General features: G+C 43.1%; 1 protein-coding gene across 4 annotated transcripts in view; it reads left to right on the top strand.

Moving 5' to 3' along the window:
- Positions 1-14816: 14816 nt before the first annotated feature.
- PALM2AKAP2 (PALM2 and AKAP2 fusion) overlaps positions 14817-20116 on the top strand; it is a 236287-nt gene continuing 230987 nt past the window's right edge. For all 4 annotated transcript variants that reach the window (XM_083481379.1, XM_083481378.1, XM_083481376.1 and 1 more), the window contains exon 1: positions 14817-15271. In XM_083481379.1, coding sequence (XP_083337505.1) covers positions 15227-15271 — 45 coding nt within the window. In that variant the 5' untranslated portion in view covers positions 14817-15226. The remainder of the gene's footprint in view (positions 15272-20116) is intronic.

Raw genomic sequence — 20116 nt, 5'->3', positions numbered from 1 at the left:
CTGGTTGCATGGCAACATGCACAAATGGCTTTAGATACCTATTAGGTCCATAAATTACCATATAGGGTATATTCAACACAAAAAGCAGTGACAATTTGTTGTTGACAAAGGACAGCTGGACATATAAAGGGCCCCATTACCTTCAGTAGCTTAGGGCCTCAACAAACCTAAATCCAGCCCTGTGTGTGTCAGATATGCATTGTGTGGGAATGTGAAAATGGCCTGCTGTAGTGGTACCACAACTGTGGAATCTGATCCCTTTTGGAAATGTACTTGGTGCATGGATGATTTACCAGTCCCTCCTATGAATTTTCAGTGCTTTAGTAAAACTGCAGCCTGCTCTGTGGTTTGTGTTAGAAGCCTCCCACAGTGGCTGGCAAAACCCAGTAAGATGGGTGGGCTATAAATTTTTATTATCTCCTATTGTAACCTTAGTTTTTTGTGATTTACAGCTGTTCTATGGAATTTTATGGAATCTGTACTTGTACCCCACCCTGAGATCAACAAAGATGAAGGGTGTGTTCTTAATGAATAATTTCTGAGAGTACTGTGTGCTAGAAATCAGGTTTTTAGCGTTGCAGCTCCAGCCCTCTGGAATTCGTATCCAAAGAAGTAATACAGGTTCCTAGCACCTTGCTGCTGAAGACATTTTTGTTTAAGAAGACTTCCCCTGAAACTAGGGATGGAGGAGAAATTAGATTCATTCACATTTAAAGACAAATTTACTTAATATGCACTTTCCCAAACAAATATTGAACCAAATGAAGCCATCCTTCAAAATTTGCAATTGTGAATTTTGTAAATCTGTTCTCCAGAAAAGTAATTTGTACAATAATGCACAGAGTAGTGTAAATAGTATAATATATATATATATTATGCAGAATTGCATCAAAAAACTGAATATTAGAAGACATTCACACCAAAACACTGGTGAATTTGCACAAGGATTTTCATTTAACAAAAATTGCAAACTTATCTGGGAATGTCGAGCACTAAACCTAAATGAGAAACTGAGAGAAGCCAAAATTGACAGATTCACCCATCCCCTACATAAAGCATGACCCAGTTATTTTATGGAATATTAATTGTGCAATGGTGAAAATGTTATGATTGCTGTTTAGTTTATTAAAATGGTAATCTTTTGCATTTTAACTGATTGTATACAGTAGCTTTTGGTTGGAGGGGAAATCTAATTCAGAATAAAATTAAAGCCAAATCTATCTAACAGACACTTTCTGAAACAATACATGAACCGAAATACAGCTGTCATTTGAAATTCACAATTCTATGAATTTTGCAAAACATTTCTCCAGCCAACCAATGTTGCAAAAATGCACGTTATTAGGAATAAATGTGCACATAAATGAAGATATTGGTGAAAGCAACATACATAATGCAATACATTAGGGAAACCTGTTTTGCAAAAAATGTGTACATTAGTCAAAACTGCGTATTAAAAAATGTGTTTATTAGTGTGGTGCCACCTTAATGGCTGTAAATTCCAGTCCTGAATGTTTGGAGGCAGGACTGGTGTCATTGCAAAACATACTGGGGTAGATATTCCACCACCCAGCATTATTGATTTCTTCCTCAAGCCACCCTTTTTTAATCAGCACTAGTCAAATATGTCTAGCCACCATTTTAACTTCCCAGAATGCTCCAGAGGCATGCTGCATCATGGCCAATGTGGGAAATTTAAATGGTGGTTATGTGTCAGCCACCCGATATTGCTCAGAGTGTTGGGGTTCAAGCCTGCTGCTGTCACCAGGAAAGCCCACTGATTGTCAGAAGGAAACTTCTAGTAGCGCCCCTCAACAGTTTTCCAGCGTGCAGAGGAGTTATATCACTGCATAGTATCATAGCAGGCAGAAAAATGAAACTGAAGTATGTAAACATAGTGGAGTGGCATTCCTAGGGGTATAAATAGAAACTAGGCTGCAAGCTTATTATACCTGTTGGAAGCTAGTTCTGAGTAACTCCTACTTCTGTTTACTCCTCCTGAGTAAACATGGATATAACCCAGCTGCCAGGTTGCAGTTCTACGCACTCTTGCTTGAGAGTAAGCCATACTGTGATTTTTAGACGACATCTGAAGGCAGCCCTGTTTAGGGAAGCTTTTAATGTTTAATAGGTTATTGTATTTTAATATTCCATTGGAAGCCGCCCAGAGTGGCTGGAGAAACCCAGCCAGATGGGCAGGGTATAAATAAATTGTTGTTGTTGAAGAATCAGAAGATCGGACTGCAAATTAGGGAGGGAATCCTGCAGTCCTCCAGATGATGCTAGACTCAAATGCCTATCCCATCAGCACCAGTTAGTGGTCGGGGTGGTGGAGTCCACAAATATCTGGAGGGCTGCAGGTTCCACACTCCTGCTGTAAACTCGAGTGACATAGAATTGTAGAGTTGGAAGGGACCCAGAGGGTCATCTGGTCCAAGCCCCTGCAATGCAGGAATCTCAGCTAAAGCATCCATGACAGACAGCCATCCAACCTCTGCTTAAAACCTCCCAGGAAAGAGAGCCCACAACCTCCCAAGGGAGACTGTTCCACTGTCAAACAGCTCTTACTATCAGAAAGCTCTTCCTGATGTTTAGTTGGAATCTCCCTTCTTGCAACTTGAAGCTATTTGTTCAAGTCCTACCCTCCAGAGCAGGAGAAAACAATCATGCTCCCTTTTCCATGTGACAGCCCTTGAGATATTTGAAGATGGCTATCATATCTCCTCTCAGTCTCTTCTTTTCCAGGCTAAACATACCCGGCTCCTTCAAGTGCTCCCCATAAATTCTGGTTTCCAGACTCTTCATCATCTTGGTTGCCCTCCTCTGCACATGTTCTAGCTTGCCAACATCCTTCTTAAATTGTGGTGCCCCAAATTGGACACAGTATTCCAGGTGTGGTACTATTATTTCCCTTGCTCTGGACAATAGACTTCTGTTGATGAAGCCTAGATTAGCATTAGATTTTGGTGGGAGGGGGGGTTTGCTGCTGCATCACACTGTTGTCTCATGTTAAGCTTGTGGTCTATCAAGACTCCTAGATCTTTTTCACATGTACTGCTAGTAAGCCATGAACTAACACCTGAAATCCCAGTTATGGAGACATGTTTTGTTGTCTTCAACCGAAGCCTTACTAAATATGAAATAACTTGCTGACCAGCACGGTAGGATGTCAGTAATGCAGGAATAAGTACAATGGTTTTCTTAAAGGATTTTGTATATCAAAATGCTTCCTTTCTTTTTGCTTGTCATTTGTAATCATGGACCTGAGTAAGAGAGCACTGCATACATGTAGCAAGGTAAAGAGAAACTAAAAAAAGGTATAATACCACCACTTCCTAAAGCTTCAGGCTATTGGCATAGTTGCATCATTGCCAGATCTCGATAGGAATTATCTCATGAATTGCAAACAAGCACTACAGGAATTTACATTTTGGAAAGTCAAACACATAGGGCAAAATTAAACAAGCCTTCGATATCTGATACAGACTCATAGATATGCCATTTCCTCTCCTGGTGGCAGTCTAAATTCAAATGTAGAAAAAAACAGAAATAAAAAATGTGGGGGGGGGGGGAGGAAAGCAGAAACAATAACCTATAGTAATATATTTCCTCCTGTGGGGCAAAAAACAAGTCCGGTTAGTTAAAAGGGGTTGATTAAGATAGTATGGGTTAAACCTCCGCTTCTTGCATTGTAGTCATGATGCCCACAGAGGGGGGAAGTACAGTTGTATTTGCCCCTTTCAAAAAAAAAACCACAGGTGGTCTGATCACCAATGTTCTGCCATTTTGTTTGGTAGCACTTTTAAAATTTGCAGCCATTCATAAGAAAACGGGGCGAAGAAGCTGAGATTGGCAATTTCATGCCCTCCGACATTCTTCAGGTGAAAATAGGGACATTTCTCATTCCCCCACAACTGACCTTCCTTGGCCCACCATTTTTTAGAATAGAATAGAATTTATTATTTATACCCCGCCCATCTGGCTGGGTTTCCCCAGCCACTCTGTGCAGCTTCCAACAGAGTATTAAAATACAGAGGTATTTTGGCCCCTCCCCACCCTGTAGAGCATTTCTTATCAGAAGAAGGGCAAGTGCCGCCTCTACCACAACAATGGGGCACACATGCCCTCCGCTGTCTTGAGAAAACACCTTAATCCCCATTCTATTCTATTCTATTCTATTCTATTCTATTCTATTCTATTCTATTCTTTGGTAGATTTACCGAAATGAAAACACACACCAATAAATACATTTTAGAAAGGGGCAATATTATATGCGGACGCACAAAGCATTTTTTAAATAATCAAGACTCTTTGCACTCCGCTCCCCTCACACGAGGCTGGGTCTCAGCAGCAGCAGCAGCCTTGCCTCTTCCTTGCCTGCTCTCCAGCAGCCGCTAGGAGTTGCCCAAGAGAGGAGGCAGGCAGCAGTGGTTATGGAGAGGTCATGGAGAGGCAACAGAACGCTCCCTTTCCCTTGCCACTACCGCTCCGGACAAGCGCCAGCTCATCATCCTGTCTCAGCCTGGTGGTGGCAGCACTAAAAAGAGAAATAGGGACATTCCAGGATCAAATCAGAAGCTGGAATAGCTTTCTAATTCCAGGACATTCCCTGGAAAATTGAGGCACTTGGTGGGCATGGAATTTACGCTCCTGTTTCTGTTTCCATCGTAATTCTCCGGCATCCATATCCTGAAATGCCCTGTGAATGTGACGGGGGGGGGGGGGACAGAAGCCCCTTTCATGGGAGAAAGAAAACTCTCAAGGAATTGGAGGTCAAGTTTCTGCACAGCAGAGTACAGAGTGCTTGTCCATGGAGAGTCATTCAAAGCACACACACACACACACACACACACACACACAAGTGCGACTGCTTGCTTCTGCTAGCCTTAAGGTCCCCCTGAGTGGGCTTTATTAGATGTTTAAAGTTGATATAGAACTTGTAGCACCACCATGCTTGTAGAGGACACTGGCTGCCCATAAAATAACACATCATTAATAACATTAAATTTTAGGGAAGTGCTACCGCATGTAGATGGGTGATTTGCCTCTTAGCCACTTTTGCTTATCATTGCTCTCATTTTAGTAGCTAATGTTTTCTTGGGGAAAGATCAGAGGGAATGTGGCAGTGCTTATCACTCAGCTGTTCTGACTAAAGGGCCTTGGGGGATACTTTCCCCCCATTAAAAGCCCATTATAATATTTTGGGAATACTGCAGTCTTGCAATGCTTCGAGACTGGCTGGCTGGGCTATTTCTGCCTTTCTGAATAGTAACAATAATTGGATCACGGGATGGTGACATATGTCATACCTGCATGGTACGCATTTGCTGAAAACCCACAAATGGGGACCACTGGGGAACTTAACATGGAAAGGCAGGTGGCAGTTTTTGAGATGGGAAAGTCAAATAGATAGTATTGCCAACAAGGTGTGGGAAATCTGAAGTGCTAGTCTTTGTTGGACTGCATCCTTCTCTGAGGAAATAAGAATTAAACTCCACTGGCATCTTCACCTTCCCCCAAAAGGTGCTGTGCCATACACACACACACACACACACACACACACACACAGTGGTACCTCAGGTTAAGTACTTAATTCGTTCCGGAGGTCCGTTCTTAACCTGAAACTGTTCTTAACCTGAAGCACCACTTTAGCTAATGGGGCCTCCTGCTGCCGCCGCGCCGCCGCCGCACAATTTCTGTTCTCATCCTGAAGCAAAGTTCTTAACCTGAAGCACTATTTCTGGGTTAGCGGTGTCTGTAACCTGAAGCATCTGTAACCTGAAGTGTATGTAACCCAGGGTACCACTGTACATACACAAACACACACACACACACACACACACACACACACACACACACACAAAGTGGCGCATTCAACAAAATCTTGCAGTGTATAGTGCTCCTTTTCAGGATTCCAGACAGACATGTATTTTTTCAAGGTATTCTTTTTCTCACTCCCAACCCTTGTTTATCATCCCCAATACACCATTAGCATTCTGTGCCCACTGAGTATTAATTTTAATTAATTTTAATATTATAGATATTAATTATTTGTATTTCTATTGTTATGTGGATATTGATCAGTTTGGTTATGCAGTTTTTGGTGTGTTTTATTTATTTTTATGACTACTTTGCTATGGTTATATTTATGTCAATCTTTTCATATTGTAAGCCGCCCTGAGCATTGTTTAAACTGTGAAAAGGCGGCATACAAATAAATTGATGATGATGAGTATGCTCAGTCCCCATTTGGTTGTACTTTAGGTTAATAATAATAATAATAATAATTTATTATTTATACCCCGCCCATCTGGCTGAGTCTCCCCAGCCACTCTGGGCGGCTCCCAATCAAGTGTTAAAAACAGTACAGCGTTCTCCCATTCCATGCCTCTGGTGAAGTTTTCTTTCTTTCTAAAGATGGTCAACAAATCCTAAAGATGGTCAACATGGCGCAGCTCATGCTTGGATGTTAAGTTTCCAGACCTTCTGAGGTTCAGACCCTGAAGAGGCAGAGTCCGACTGCTCAAAGGGTGCATTTGGTGTAGTAGGAAGCAGAGCATGGCAGCAGCTGGTGATGTATGGAGTGATATATCCCCAGTCTCTCAATTTACCTTTCCTTATGGTTTAATTTTTACATAACTGACCAGTGGGGCCCCAAGACTCAAATGCTCAGTAGAAGAAAAGCAAACAGGTGTAGGGGTTGAGATGAAGCTGTAGCATGAAGAAGATTTCAGCTCCCCCACCAGCAGCGGAACTAGCCGTTCGGGCACCAGGAGTGGCACACATACCCGGGGGGCGGGGCAAGCTGCCCGAGGGGGGGGCGATCGACACCCAGGGGGCAATCAGTGCAGCGATCTGCCTAGGGGGCAATTGGCATGGCGATCAGCGCCCAGGGGGGGCAGCATGGCGATCCGCCCAGGGGGGATTTTGTCACCCCCCTCAGAGATGACACCCAGGGTGAGCCACTCCCCCCTTCCTACTTCCCTGTCCCCCACCCTTAGTTCCATTCCTTAAATCACCCACAACCTCCAGTTTATATTAATTTGGTTAACAACCAAACATTTGCACACGTTCTGCCACCAATGCATCTAGTTTAGCCCTAAATCTCTAGCCCTTTTATGCATCGGAAATAGTGGCACGGATTCCGCTCATTGTTAGGGAGCTCAGCACCAGGTCTGCGGTATGAATTTGGCACCAATTGTTCTTCCTTTTGCCTGTCCCTCTTGCTTTCCTGATCAGGTTCCTTGAAGGGTGAATTAAACTGTAGCCATTCCAGTGTGTTTCTAATCTCGTCGTTTGTCTGAACTGGCTCTCTGCCACTTGGGCTCCAGCTCGGAAATAGAAGAGTCTAGTATTCTGTGTGGTCGCATTTGCTTCTGTTGGGAGAATCTATTGTGTAACAGATTTCCTAGAGCAGGCTGCGCCTTACCAAAGAATAAAGCCAACTAAGCTATGTAGAATTTAATATATTGTACTTCTTTATAACTTACCTTCCAAGATTCATCAGATGAAAATAGGGACAGTATTATTATTATTATTATTATTATTATTATTATTATTATTAACCTTCAGTATTGTCTCTGGTATTTTACAAGGCACAAGATTACGGGCCTTGTACTGGGGTACCTGGGATAATAGGGATGCAGGTGGCACGGTGGTCTAAACCACTGAGCCTCTTGGGCTTGCCTATAGAATGTCGGCAGTTTGAATTGCCGTGACAGAGTGAGCTCCCATTGCTCTAACCCAGCTCCTGCCAACCTAGCAGTTCGAAAGCATGCCAGTGCAAGTAGATAAATAGGTACCGCTGCGGCGGGAAGGTAAACGGTGTTTCCATGCGCTCTGGTTTCCATCACGGTGTTCTGTTGAGCCAGAAGCAGTTTAGTCATGCTGCCCACATGACCCGGAAAGCTGTCTGTGGCTAAACGCCGGCTCCCTCGGTCTGAAAGCGAGATGAGCACTGCAACCCCATAGTCACCTTTGACTGGACTTAACCAGGGGTCCTTTGCCTGGGATAGCTCAGTTGGTAGAGCATGAGACTGTTAATCTCAGGATTGTGGGTTCGAGCCCCAGATTGGGTGAGGAGGTGAGGCGGTTGGTATAGATGACCCTTCTGGTCCATTCCAACTCTACCATTCTATGATTCTATGATCTTCGGTCTGTGCCCCCAAGTACCTTCTACATTTTGTCCCATTTAAATCAGGCCAAATTCAACAGAATGTAAATATCTTTAAAACCATGTGTTATTTCTTAAACTAGGTTGGCACTCTTGAAGAATGGCCATAACCACCCTGAATCTCCACCCTACGCCTTCCAGATTCTTTGATCAAGGGCCTATTTTCAACAAGTTAAGATGTGTCAAATTCTTGTTCTTGCTGAAATATTCCGTGTTTAATGCCATCATTTCCCATTAAGGGTGTAGCCAGCCATGTGCCAAGTGTCAAGGAAGGGTGGAGTCAATCTGCCTGTTCCTCTAGCTGGTCAATTTTGTAAAAACAAAACCATAAGATTTCAACTGAAGGATTTCTGGGCAACTATAAGTAGGCGCTTTAAAATAAAATTAAAGGGAGCAGAAGGATTATGTTCCTCCAGACACAAATTGCAAAGCCAGGCAAAGCCAAACATTGAGGACATGTTCCAACCTTCTTTCCAGTCACTTGCTCTACAGGAGAACTTGTCTTTGCTTATCTGGCATCGCTAAGTGCTATGGGTGACTAAGAGAGATCACCACTTCAAAGTGGTTAACTACTATATTGTGACATAACTACTTGGTAACTTGACTATCTTGGTGAGCCAATGAGTCCACAAAATGCTGGCATACCTAGGTTGCCAGAACATAGGTTGCCTGGGTGGTTTGGCCTTTGGGCTATCTTCTAAGAATATTTATTGATTTCTTACTCATTTAAACATTTATAACCAACTACCCTATAATTTCTCCTTCATGGATCACTGCCTTGCCATGGCGAAGGGGCTTGAATAACTCAGAGAAGCTATGAGCTATGCCATGCAGGGCCACCCAAGATGGACAGGTCATAGTGGAGAGTGTTGACCAAACATGATCCACCTGGAGCAGGAACCGGCAAGCCACTCCAGTATCCCTGCCAAGAAAACTCCATGGACAAAGACAACAGGCATATAAAAGTTGCTCCGACCATAATGCTTTAAAAATGGACTTGAGACTTACACCAGCTGGATCCTTCAGATGGAGAATGAATGACCATCTGCTTAGAGATCAGGAGATCGTGAAGAAGGCCCAAAAAAGTTGAAGGACTACTTTGAAATAAACTTGAACACCTCAGTGGAAAAGAAAACAGTCTGGGACGCGAGCAAAGCCGTTATGAGAGGGTTTCTGATACAACAGAACACTATTAAGAAGAAACTCTGGAATGGTAAAAAGGACAAGATTTTGGATAAAATAAGAGATGGAGAAAAAAGACTGAGACTAAACCCAAAATCAAAAGAAGTCTTAAGAGAAATAAAATTTTACCAAACACAATATACAAAATTGATAAACCAAGAAATTGAATGGAAAATTAAACAGATGAAGCAAAGATCATTTGAATCGGCAAATAAATGTGGGAAGCTGCTGGCATGGCAGCTGAAGAAGAGGCAAAAATTGAACTTTGTTACCAATCTGGAGGTTGAAGGAGAATGTATTCAGAAACCAGAAGAAATTAGAAAGTGTTTCCAGAGATACTTCAAAAAGCTATATACTCAAGGACCACAAGCAGAGACGGAAATAGATAACTTTTTAAAGAGCTATGGCCTGCAAAAGTTAACACAAGACAAACGAACAGCCCTGAACTGTAGAATAACACAACAGGAAATTGAAAGAGCCATTCAGAATATGCAAATAGGCAAATCCCCAGGCCCAGACGGGCTTACCTCCAAATACTATAAGACACTGATGGACTATTTGATACAGCCATTAATGGAGGTCTGCAACCAGATTATGGAAGGGAAGGGGGCACCAGAATCGTGGAAAGAAGCATTCATCACCCTGATACCAAAATTGGAATCTGAAAAGACCCAACTTAAAAATTATCGTCCCATCTCACTCCTAAACGTGGATTATAAAATTTTTGCTGACATCTTAGCAAATAGACTGAAAAAAGTTTTGAATGAAGTAATTCATAAGGACCAAGCAGGCTTTCTCCCTGGTAGGCATTTGTCTGACAACACCAGGAACATTATAGATGTTTTGGAGTTACTACAGACAAATATGAATACGAAAGCAGTTTTGATCTTTATAGATGCGGAGAAGGCCTTTGATAATATATCTTGGAAATTTATGAAGAAAAACTTGGAAGGGATGGGAGTGGGAGGGGCGTTCCAAAACGGCATTGAAGCAATCTATTCAGAACAGAAGGCCAAATTGATAGTAAACAGCGTGGTGACAGAGGAGTTCAAAATTGAAAAAGGGACACGACAGGGGTGCCCCTTATCACCCTTGCTATTTATTTCTGTCCTGGAGGTGTTGCTGAACTTGATTAGGAGGGATCAGCTGGTGGAAGGAATACAGGTCGGAGAAAAGCAATATAAACTTAAGGCTTTCGCAGACGATTTGGTTTTGACATTACAGGAGCCAGAAACCAGTACAAAAAGAGCTCTAGAACTAATTTCTGAGTTTGGTCGGGTGGCGGGATTCAAGTTGAACAAACAAAAAACTAAGGTTTTAGCAAAAAACCTGACATCGTTAGAAATAGATGGGTTTCAGAAGGAAACAGAATTAAATGTGGTTACAAAAGTGAAATACCTGGGGGTTAATTTGACTGGGAGAAATCTGAATTTGTTTAAGGATAATTATGAAAAATGCTGGTCAGAAATTAAAAAGGATTTGGAAATTTGGTCAAGATTGAAACTTACCTTGTCAGGAAGAATTGCTGCAGTAAAAATGAATGTTTTGCCAAGAATGCTGTTTTTGTTTCAAACCCTTCAGATTGTGGACAGGGTGGAATGTTTTGGAAAGTGGCAGAGAGACATTACGAAGTTTGTCTGGCAGGGCAAAAAGCCCCGAATAAAATTTAAGATTTTAACAGATGCAAAAGAAAGAGGGGGGTTTGCCCTGCCGGATTTAAGACTGTATTATGAAGCTGCGTCTCTCTGCTGGATGAAAGATTGGTTCCTGCTAGAAAACACTGATGTCCTAGATCTGGAAGGGTTTAGTAATGCTTTTGGGTGGCATGCATATCTTTGGTATGACAAGGCAAAGTCTCATAAACTGTTTAAAAACCATATTGTCAGGAAAGCTCTACTTATTGTCTGGACTAAATACAAGGACTTACTTGAAAGTAAGACCCCGAGGTGGCTATCACCGGTTGAGGCTAAGGCTATAAAACTACGTAATATGGAGAGTGGCTGGTTGAAATATTGTGAGATAATTGAAAGAGATGGTGATAACTGGAGGTTGCAGAGTTTTGAAAAATTGAAAGGAAAGGTGCGAGACTGGTTTCACTATGCCCAAATCTTAGAGACTTTTAAAAAAGATAAAAGAATTGGTTTCCAGGTGGAAAAATCAAAACTAGAAACAGAATTACTTGAACCCAAGACGAAAGTGCTTTCAAGAATGTATAACCTGCTGCTTAAGTGGAATACCCAAGATGAGATAGTCAAATCAGCAATGATAAAATGGGCACAGGACATAGGGTACAACATTATGTCTGAAGACTGGGAAAGGTTGTGGACCACCAGTATGAAATTTACGGCATGTAGTGCCTTAAAGGAAAACATTATGAAAATGGTATACAGGTGGTACATGACCCCAGTCAAACTTGCAAAGATATATTATTTGTCTGACAATAAGTGTTGGAAATGTAAGGAGGTTGAAGGAACTTTCTTTCACCTCTGGTGGACATGCCCGAGGGTGAAGGCTTTTTGGGAAATGATTTATAACGAATTGAAAAAGGTGTTGAAATACACCTTTCACAAGAAACCAGAGGCCTTCCTCCTGGGCATTGTGGGCCAGAGAGTGCCAAAGAAAGATAGAACTTTCTTTTTATATGCAACCACAGCAGCAAGAATCCTTATAGCCAAATACTGGAAGGCACAGGAGTTACCCACGCTGGAAGAATGGCATTCGCAGCTGATCGACTACATGGAATTAGCCGAAATGACAGGCAGAATTCGAGATCTGGGAGAAGAGGCAGTGGAAGAGGACTGGAAAAAATTTAAGGACTATTTACAAAAACACTATAAGTTATATGAATGTTGACAGTTTGCTAAGTACTTTGGAAAAATATGCCTCAGTATTGAAATTGGTAAATGAGAGAATTTAAGTTTAAGATTTAGAAATGCATAAATTATGGATAATATAACTAAATGAAAACACAAAAACAACTGAAATAAGGTATTAATTTGCTGTTTATTTTATTGTAAAGAAAGCAGGGGATGGGGGATGTGGGGAAGTCTGGTTGATTATGAAAATTGATTTGAAAAAGTGAATCTTTTTTCTCTTTCTTTTTTTTCTTTCTTTTTTCTTTTTATAAATCTTTCTCTTTTCTGTAAAAACTGCTTTTGTAGTGTCAATGATGTTGTATTTTTACCCTGGAAAAAAAGCAAATAAAAAAATAAAATAAAAGTTATGACGCTGGAAGATGAGCCCCTCAGGTCGGAAGGCATCCAACATGCTACTGAGGAAGAGCGGAGGACAAGTACAAGTAGATTCAGAGCTGATGAAGCGGATGGGCCAAAGCCAAAAGGTCGCTCAGTTGAGGATATGCCTGGAAGCGAAAGGAAAGTCCAATACTGTAAAGAAAAATATTGCATAGGAACCTGGAATGTAAGAACCATGAACCTTGGTAAGCTGGATGTGGTCAAAAATGAGATGGCAAGAATAAATATTGACATCCTGGGCATCAGTGAACTAAAATGGATGGGAATTGGTGAATTCAGTTTGGCTGACCATCATATCTACTACTGTGGGCAAGAATCCCGTAGAAGAATGGAGTGGCCCTCATAGTCAACAAAGAGTGGCGTAAGCTGTACTGGGATGCAATCTCAAAAATGATAGAATGATCTCGATATGAATTCAAGGCAGACCTTTTAACATCACAGTAATCCAAGTTTATGCACCAACTACTGGTGCTGAAGAAACTGAAGAAACAATTCTATGAAGACTTACAACACCTTCTAGAAATGATAGCAATGAAGACGGTTTGGAAACTTCAGCTGGTGCAGAATTCAGTGGCCAGGTTGCTCACTGGGGCAAGATGGTTTGAGCATATAACATTGATCCTGGTCTGTCTGCACTGACTAGCAGTTAGTTTCTGGGCCCAATTCAAAGTGCTAGTTTTGATATATAAAGCCTTACTCAACTCAGGACTACAGTACCTCAAGGACTACCTCTCCCCATTCCAGACTCTGCATTCATCATCTGAGACCCTTCTACATGTGCCTCCTCTACGTGAGGTCCAGAAGGTGGCCACACAAGAAAGGGCCTTTTCTGCAGTGGCTTGTGGAATACTCTGCCATGGAGGCTTGCCTGGCGCCTTCATCACATCTCTTTAGGTGCCAGGTGAAAACATTTCTCTATAAGCAGAGCATTGGCAGATTAAACAATCCATGGCCTTTTAAATGCGTTTGTGTGAGTGGAGTTATTTGTTTATCTTTGATTAAATTTTATTACATATTTTGTGTTCTCATTTTGTATTTTTATGTTGTGAGCCTCCCTGTGATCTTCGGGTGAAGGGCATTAAGATAATAATAATAATAATAATAATAATAATAATAATAATAATAATAATAATAATAAAGAATCAAGCTGTGGATGTCAGTTGACAGAGGAGAAAAAATCCACCCTGTTGCCCATTTCAATAGGGCTTGCACCATCGCTGCTAGATTGTGCCCTAAATCAAACTATGCATACTCCAGCATTTTCCCCCATATTACATATTGCAAATTTTGAATAAACCAAGAGTGAATTATAACTGGCCTCAGTCCCTTAGGACAGAGCAGCAAGAAAGAATAATTTCTCTTAAATAAACCACACATTATATGGAGTGCCGTGATTCCCCCCCCCCCCAGTGTGTTTTCCTTTTCAACCCAAAATAGCCTGGGCCAAGTTGTGTCTAAGTGGCTGGGCAGCAGGAGGTTGTTTAACCCTTTCCCCTCTGATCGTTTTTCAACTCAAAGTTGCTCTCCCCAAGTTGATTTTTAAAAAGCACACAAAAAAACCTGTAGCAGGAAAGAGATGAATCCCCCATATTTCTCCCTGGCTCCCCAGGTCAGGGGAAAACATCAGGAAGTGGAGAGAGCAATTTTGAGATGGGAAGAGGGGTGGGGACAGGAGGAGAAGGGGATAAGCTGCCCAGATATATAGCCTACTGCAGGCTGTTTTAGCTTTAAAAATGAACAGAGGAAAGAATCACAGAACTCCACTTAAGCGTCAGTATATAGCAAGCAGCAGACTGGGCATTCCTGCCTTTCTTTTCTCTTCCTTTCCAAATTCGCCCATATTGTAACAGTTTAGAGAGATTCCAAATGGCTCGATAGCTGTTGAGTGGCAGAATGCCACATTCTACTATTATTATTATTATAACTCCACCTTTCCCTCCACCTCCTCCCTGAATCTCCCTTGCAAAGCTGTGCTGTGTGCCGTAGCTGGGCTGGCTTCCCATCTCTCTCTCTCTCTCTCTCTCTCTCTCTCTCTCTCTCTCTCTCTCTCTCTCTCTCTCTCTCTCTCTCTCTCCTCCCTTGCCGTTTCATGCAGGTTCTGATTACTATGTACGCTGCTGATGTCAAGCCTCCTTGGGTTGACCCAGCACTCCAGAGGAGGAGCGAAGGCGCTGCGAAACGGCAAGAGCTCCCCCCCACCCCAGACACCAACAAAAAATTACAGCCATGCGAGCCATCCCCTTGGACTCAGCTGCTTTCAGAGCACATACATACATACTTGTGTGACAGCAACAGTGCACAGAAGCAGCAGCGACAGCAGCAATGAAATGCAGCTAGCAGCAGCCCTACAGCTGGGAGGCAAGAGGCAGGCAGGCAGGCACCAGTCTGGTCCCCGTGGTTGGAATTAGCTTCCCTTGAGCCTGTCTGCAGTGTCTCTCCAGCTGTGCCTGCTTTTTTTTATTCTGATTATCATTGTTATCACGGCTAGGATCCTGCTCGGCGTTTCTTTCCAAATACTCTTGTGGCTTAACTCGGGCGTGCGACTCCCTGGGTGACTGCAGTGTCTTCTCCCCTCCTCCTCCCTCTCTCCTCTTCTGCTGCATCCTTCTCTCCCAGGATGGCGGAGGCTGAATTGCACAGGGAAAGGCTACAAGCTATTGCAGTAAGTCTGCTTCATTTTCCTTGGCTCTTTTGTCTGTGGATGGGGGAAAGAGAGAGAGAGAGACTGTGTGATGAGAGAGCAGAAGAAGAAGAAAAGGGTGCTCAGGATTCCAGCACATGCATCGGACGCAAATGGCAAGCTTTAGATATGCAGTGAAGTTGTGCTGAGTTCATCTTTCTTTCATTTGTTTACTCCATCGCTTTGTAGCAAACAGATGCCTTGACTTGTAGAGCATGATAGATCGGGTTCTGATGGATTTGTACTTCCCAGACACCGGCTTTCTTATCATGTATCACGGCATGCTTGAAACACCCGTGGAAGAGCAGAGGAAAAGCAGGAGGGAGAAATACTATTCACTTCCAGCACAAAAATATCAGTGCACTGTGGAAATGGTTGGCAGATGGCTTGGAATCGGAACAGTGGTCACTCAGGGGGGACTGGCTTATTTTATGTTCAAGACAGGTGCAGGGCGTTGTTGTTTTTTCTGGATCAAAGCCTGCAGTGCTTTGGCTCAAACAAAAACTGTACCACTGCTGTAGTTGTGGTCATAATTTTTCAGCAAAGTCAAATATAAATCGTATTAATGGTCAGTTTTCAGTGCAACCATAGGCACGCCTCCCCAGAAGTAAGTCCCACTGAGTTCAGCTCCCTAGTGAGCATGTGTAGGATTGCAGACTAAATAGCTGATCTTCTTGACTGTGAATTGTAACCTCATCTGTTCAGCTTAATAGTTTTCATCAGATGCGTTAGGTCAAGTCAAGACATGCGCTTACGGGAGTTCCGAGGGTTTGTTGCTTTTCGGTAGCAAAGACGCCTTTCACAACAGTCCTCACAACCATTTTTCAACATCCCGAAGGTCCCATAAGTGGGAACCCAACATGCCCACATGAGCTGGAAATGCTCCAGCACATATAAAGGTTCTGGATAGCACATGTCCAGCACATGTTCTCCTGCCCAGAGGGAACCACAACATGGTGTGAACCAGGAAGTGATGGGTCACAATCTTAACATGTATTGGAACATTCCCAGGTCCATTTCCCATGATTAAAAAACAATTCTAATAGAAAATGCAGCCTTGTATATCTTCACCACAAAAGCACCACTACGTGACTCACTTTTCATTCAGCCTCAAGTGCAAGTTTCTTCACTGACGTTAATGTGAATGGCCCTGTTTGTTTTCTACAAGCGATCATCTCTTGGGGAGAGGAAGAGTAATTAAAGGCGGAGAGTTTGGGCTCCCCTCTTCATTAAGGACCACAATCCCTTTTTATGTGCCCCAAGAAACATCAGGCAAGAGCGGCGAAGGTCACTGAAAGGAGATGTGAGCCCACAGTGTGGTGAAATAGCCCCTGAAAGCATTGTTTTCTGCTTAGGCATTTAAAGTCTAAGTTGCACTGCATCACAGTGATTCCGATCTATTTCTGCAGAATCCCAGAGAGTGAAATTAATAATCTGACTCTCAGTACAGTATTTTGAAACTGGACTGGCATTTTCATTTATTTTTTAAAATTGTCTTTGTCTTAAAATTATTCCTAGGGGGAAACTTTAACTTGAATCAAAATGATTGCAATACTCCCAGAGAGCCACACTGTTGTGCTTTCTGCTCATCGGCTATCCCTTCCTGACCTTGTCCTTGAGGTAGCCCATGAGCTTCATCCAACTAACAGTAGGGAGGCTTTCCTCTGCACTTTGTGGAGCTGATATGCTAAATGGAGCAAAGCTACAGGCTCAGAAGGGCTTGGCTCCATACATGCAGACGTCTGTGTGTCTCAGGTCTGAAGTGAGAAGGCAGAAAATGACTCAGGCCCCTTGATTTTCAGGAACTCTGCCAGAGTGTTGCCAATGATCAACAGATGTTGTGTTTTACTTAGAGCTGCCCCCAGATGGATTCTATATTTCCTTTGTAGGCATAGGAATGGCTTCTGCTCTCGTTACTCTGAGAAGCTGTTTTTCTTAGGTCAGTTAATCCACTAATGCATGCCTTTTAAATTTAAAAATCTGCAGGTCTACTATGCATTAAATCCTTTGAAATTCTTCCCGGAAAACATCAAAAAGGTTCCACTGGTTGGGGAACAACAACAAAAAAATGTCTGGTGATTTAAAGTGTTTAATATTTTAGCTTGTAAGAAGTAGGCAAGTGTGTGTGCTTTTTCCTTCTAAAACTCGACGCCAAGTCTCCAAGCCTTATGCATAGGGAACTCACTGTGCTTTGAATTAACTTGTTCAATGTACTTTAATAAGGCACTAACAGGTCGGTCTTAAGGTTTGCTGTGAACAGATAAGCAAAGACCGAGGGCTCCTCCAGACAATCTGTTTATTGAGCGTTCATCCTGATTTGCTTGTGCAAAGCTTATGCTTAGAGTCTATCTGGTCTTTATTGTGCATTTGTTCTGATTTGTTTGTACAACGAGCATTCGTACATTTCCTTGCAAGGTGTTTACACATCTTCCTGCTAACCATTAATTCATTCCACCCTTTTGAGTGCATTTCCCCATTGCCCTTAACATCAAAAACAGTGCTCCTTTTTAAAAATTCATTTGATTTGCTAGAGCGGCAGAGCACTGTAGTCCATTTGATTGCGCAAACCCAAATTTCTCAGTACGCATTTGAATCCCTCCCACAAAATACTGATAGGCTGGAGATGCCTCAGATGTCACAAGACAGAACACTACTAGTTGGTGGTGGTTGTGGGTGGTTATTAGTGGGAATCAGTAGATGGGAAGCCGTACTTTTGACTCTCCCTCCCCCCGGCACAATTCAGATCGTGTTGCTCACGCTGAACTTATCTTGAAATGAATGGAATCCGAGGCCTAGTTCTGCCTGTAGTCCAGTTCAAATAGCTGTGAGCAGTTTCTTCTTAGAGAGGTGGGTAAGCAGTCATGTGACTGCCCCTTCTCTCATACACATAATATGGTCCTTTCCCCATTCACAAATTGGTGGGTGCTAAAGTTCAAGGGAAGGATCAACTGTTCATGTCTGTCCCTTTTCCATAAGACAGTATCCAAGACAAGTCACATCAAGGGAACCGCATTAAGCATTCAAAATCATAGTACGAAAAATTACACATAAATGATATCAGTAAGGAAATACAAGAATATCAGCCACCCAACCAAACAATCCATTCAACTAGGTATGAAACCTTACAAATAAACTACCGTATTTTTCACCCCATAGGGCACACTGCTCCATAGGACGCACCTTGTTTTTTTTGGGGGGGGAATAATGGGAAAACAATTATTTCCCCCCCTGCGAAGCCCGGGACTCCAGGCAGCTCTGTGCAACCCTTGGGTGACCGGCGCGACTTCGCGCCGGGCTCCCGAGGGTTGCACAGAGCTGCGCGAAGCCTGCAGCTCTGACCCCTCTCGCTCTCCAGGCTTCAGCGAAAGCCTGCATTCGCCCCATAGGATGCACACACATTTCCCCTTCATTTTTGGAGGGGAAACAGTGCATCCTATAGGGCGAAAAATACGGTAACTTATTCCAAGCTTAAAGCCAAACAGGACAGAGCATAAAGCCAGATATGAAAATGCCCTGGACAGAAGGCCAACTAGCTCCACAAAAGCAGCATAAAACCATCCACAGTTAACCTACAAGTATTTGTTGGGAATCACCTCTCTCACTTGCTGCATCCTCCCCTGATGTTCTCACCTGGGTCTGCTCTCTCAGTCCCTTCCTCATTTCTCACCTACGGAGATACTGTTCCTCTTCCATGCCCCATATTCATTCACATTTTCAACGTCTGACTTTCAATGTCTCCCATGCACCCTTTCCAAAACTGTCTTCCAGGCAACAGGCTTCATGACGCTTCAGGGCAATGGGGAAGGGCAAGGCAAAGGCATAAGATCCTGCAGAAGGTGGAGCTGTCCCTCAGAGTCTCAAATCATCCAAGGCCTGATTGGGTTGGCATTCTTTGACAAAGGCCATTGATGATCCGTATTGAATTTATCTACTCTTCATGTCTATGCCTATTTATGCTGGTCCACAGTATGCAATTCGATTCTAATACAGTACAGTAGCTATGCACTTTCTTTCTAGCTTCCCCAGAAGCTCAGTAGTAGAGGATCTTGCCCAGGGTCAATTCTTAGTGTCTCCAGGTAGAGCTGGAAAAATCTCCAGCCTGAAACCCTAGAGCAGCCTTTCTCAACCTGTGGGTCCCAGATGTTGTTGAACTACAACTCCCATCACCCCCAGCTAGCAAGGCCAGAGCTTAGGGATGATGGGAGTTGTAGTCCAACAACATCTGGGGACCCAAAGGTTGAGAATCGCTGCCCTAGAGAGTCAGTGTGGACAATACTGAGTTAGTGGGACCAGTGGCCTGACACAATATGAGGCAATTTCTGAAGTTCCTAACAAGATTAGGAAAACCTCTATAGATTTTCCTGATGCCTTGTCAGTTCAGTCACTGTGCATACTGGTGCATATAATGTTCTTTCAAAGCAAGGGGGGCAAAACAAGGGGGGGGTTAGCCTGAACTCACCGGAATGCAGTTCCGGCACCTCTCAGGTGGGATCCAGCACTTCTCAGGTGGGCACCATTGTCATTCTAAGAGAATGAGGGAGGCATTCAGGGTGACTTCCGGCAGCTCTTTGTCCTGGACCTCACTGTCTGGGCTGAACAATGGAGGTGGAGACGCTCCAGTATACCTGAAGGAGCATCTCCACACTGAGGTCCAGCTCCAAGGGCCTTCTGGCAGTTCCCTCACTGTGAGAAGTGAGGTTACAGGGAACCAGCAGAAGACCTTCTCGGTAGTGGTGCCCGCCCTGTGGAATGCCCTCCCATCAGATGTCAAGGAAATAAACAACTACCTGACTTTTAGAAGACATCTGAAGGCAGCCCTGTTTAGGG

Source organism: Podarcis liolepis, assembly GCF_965112155.1.
Source record: "Podarcis liolepis genome assembly, chromosome: 17".
NCBI classification, from domain to species: domain Eukaryota; kingdom Metazoa; phylum Chordata; class Lepidosauria; order Squamata; family Lacertidae; genus Podarcis; species Podarcis liolepis.
This window is presented reverse-complemented; position numbering and strand designations above follow the sequence as displayed.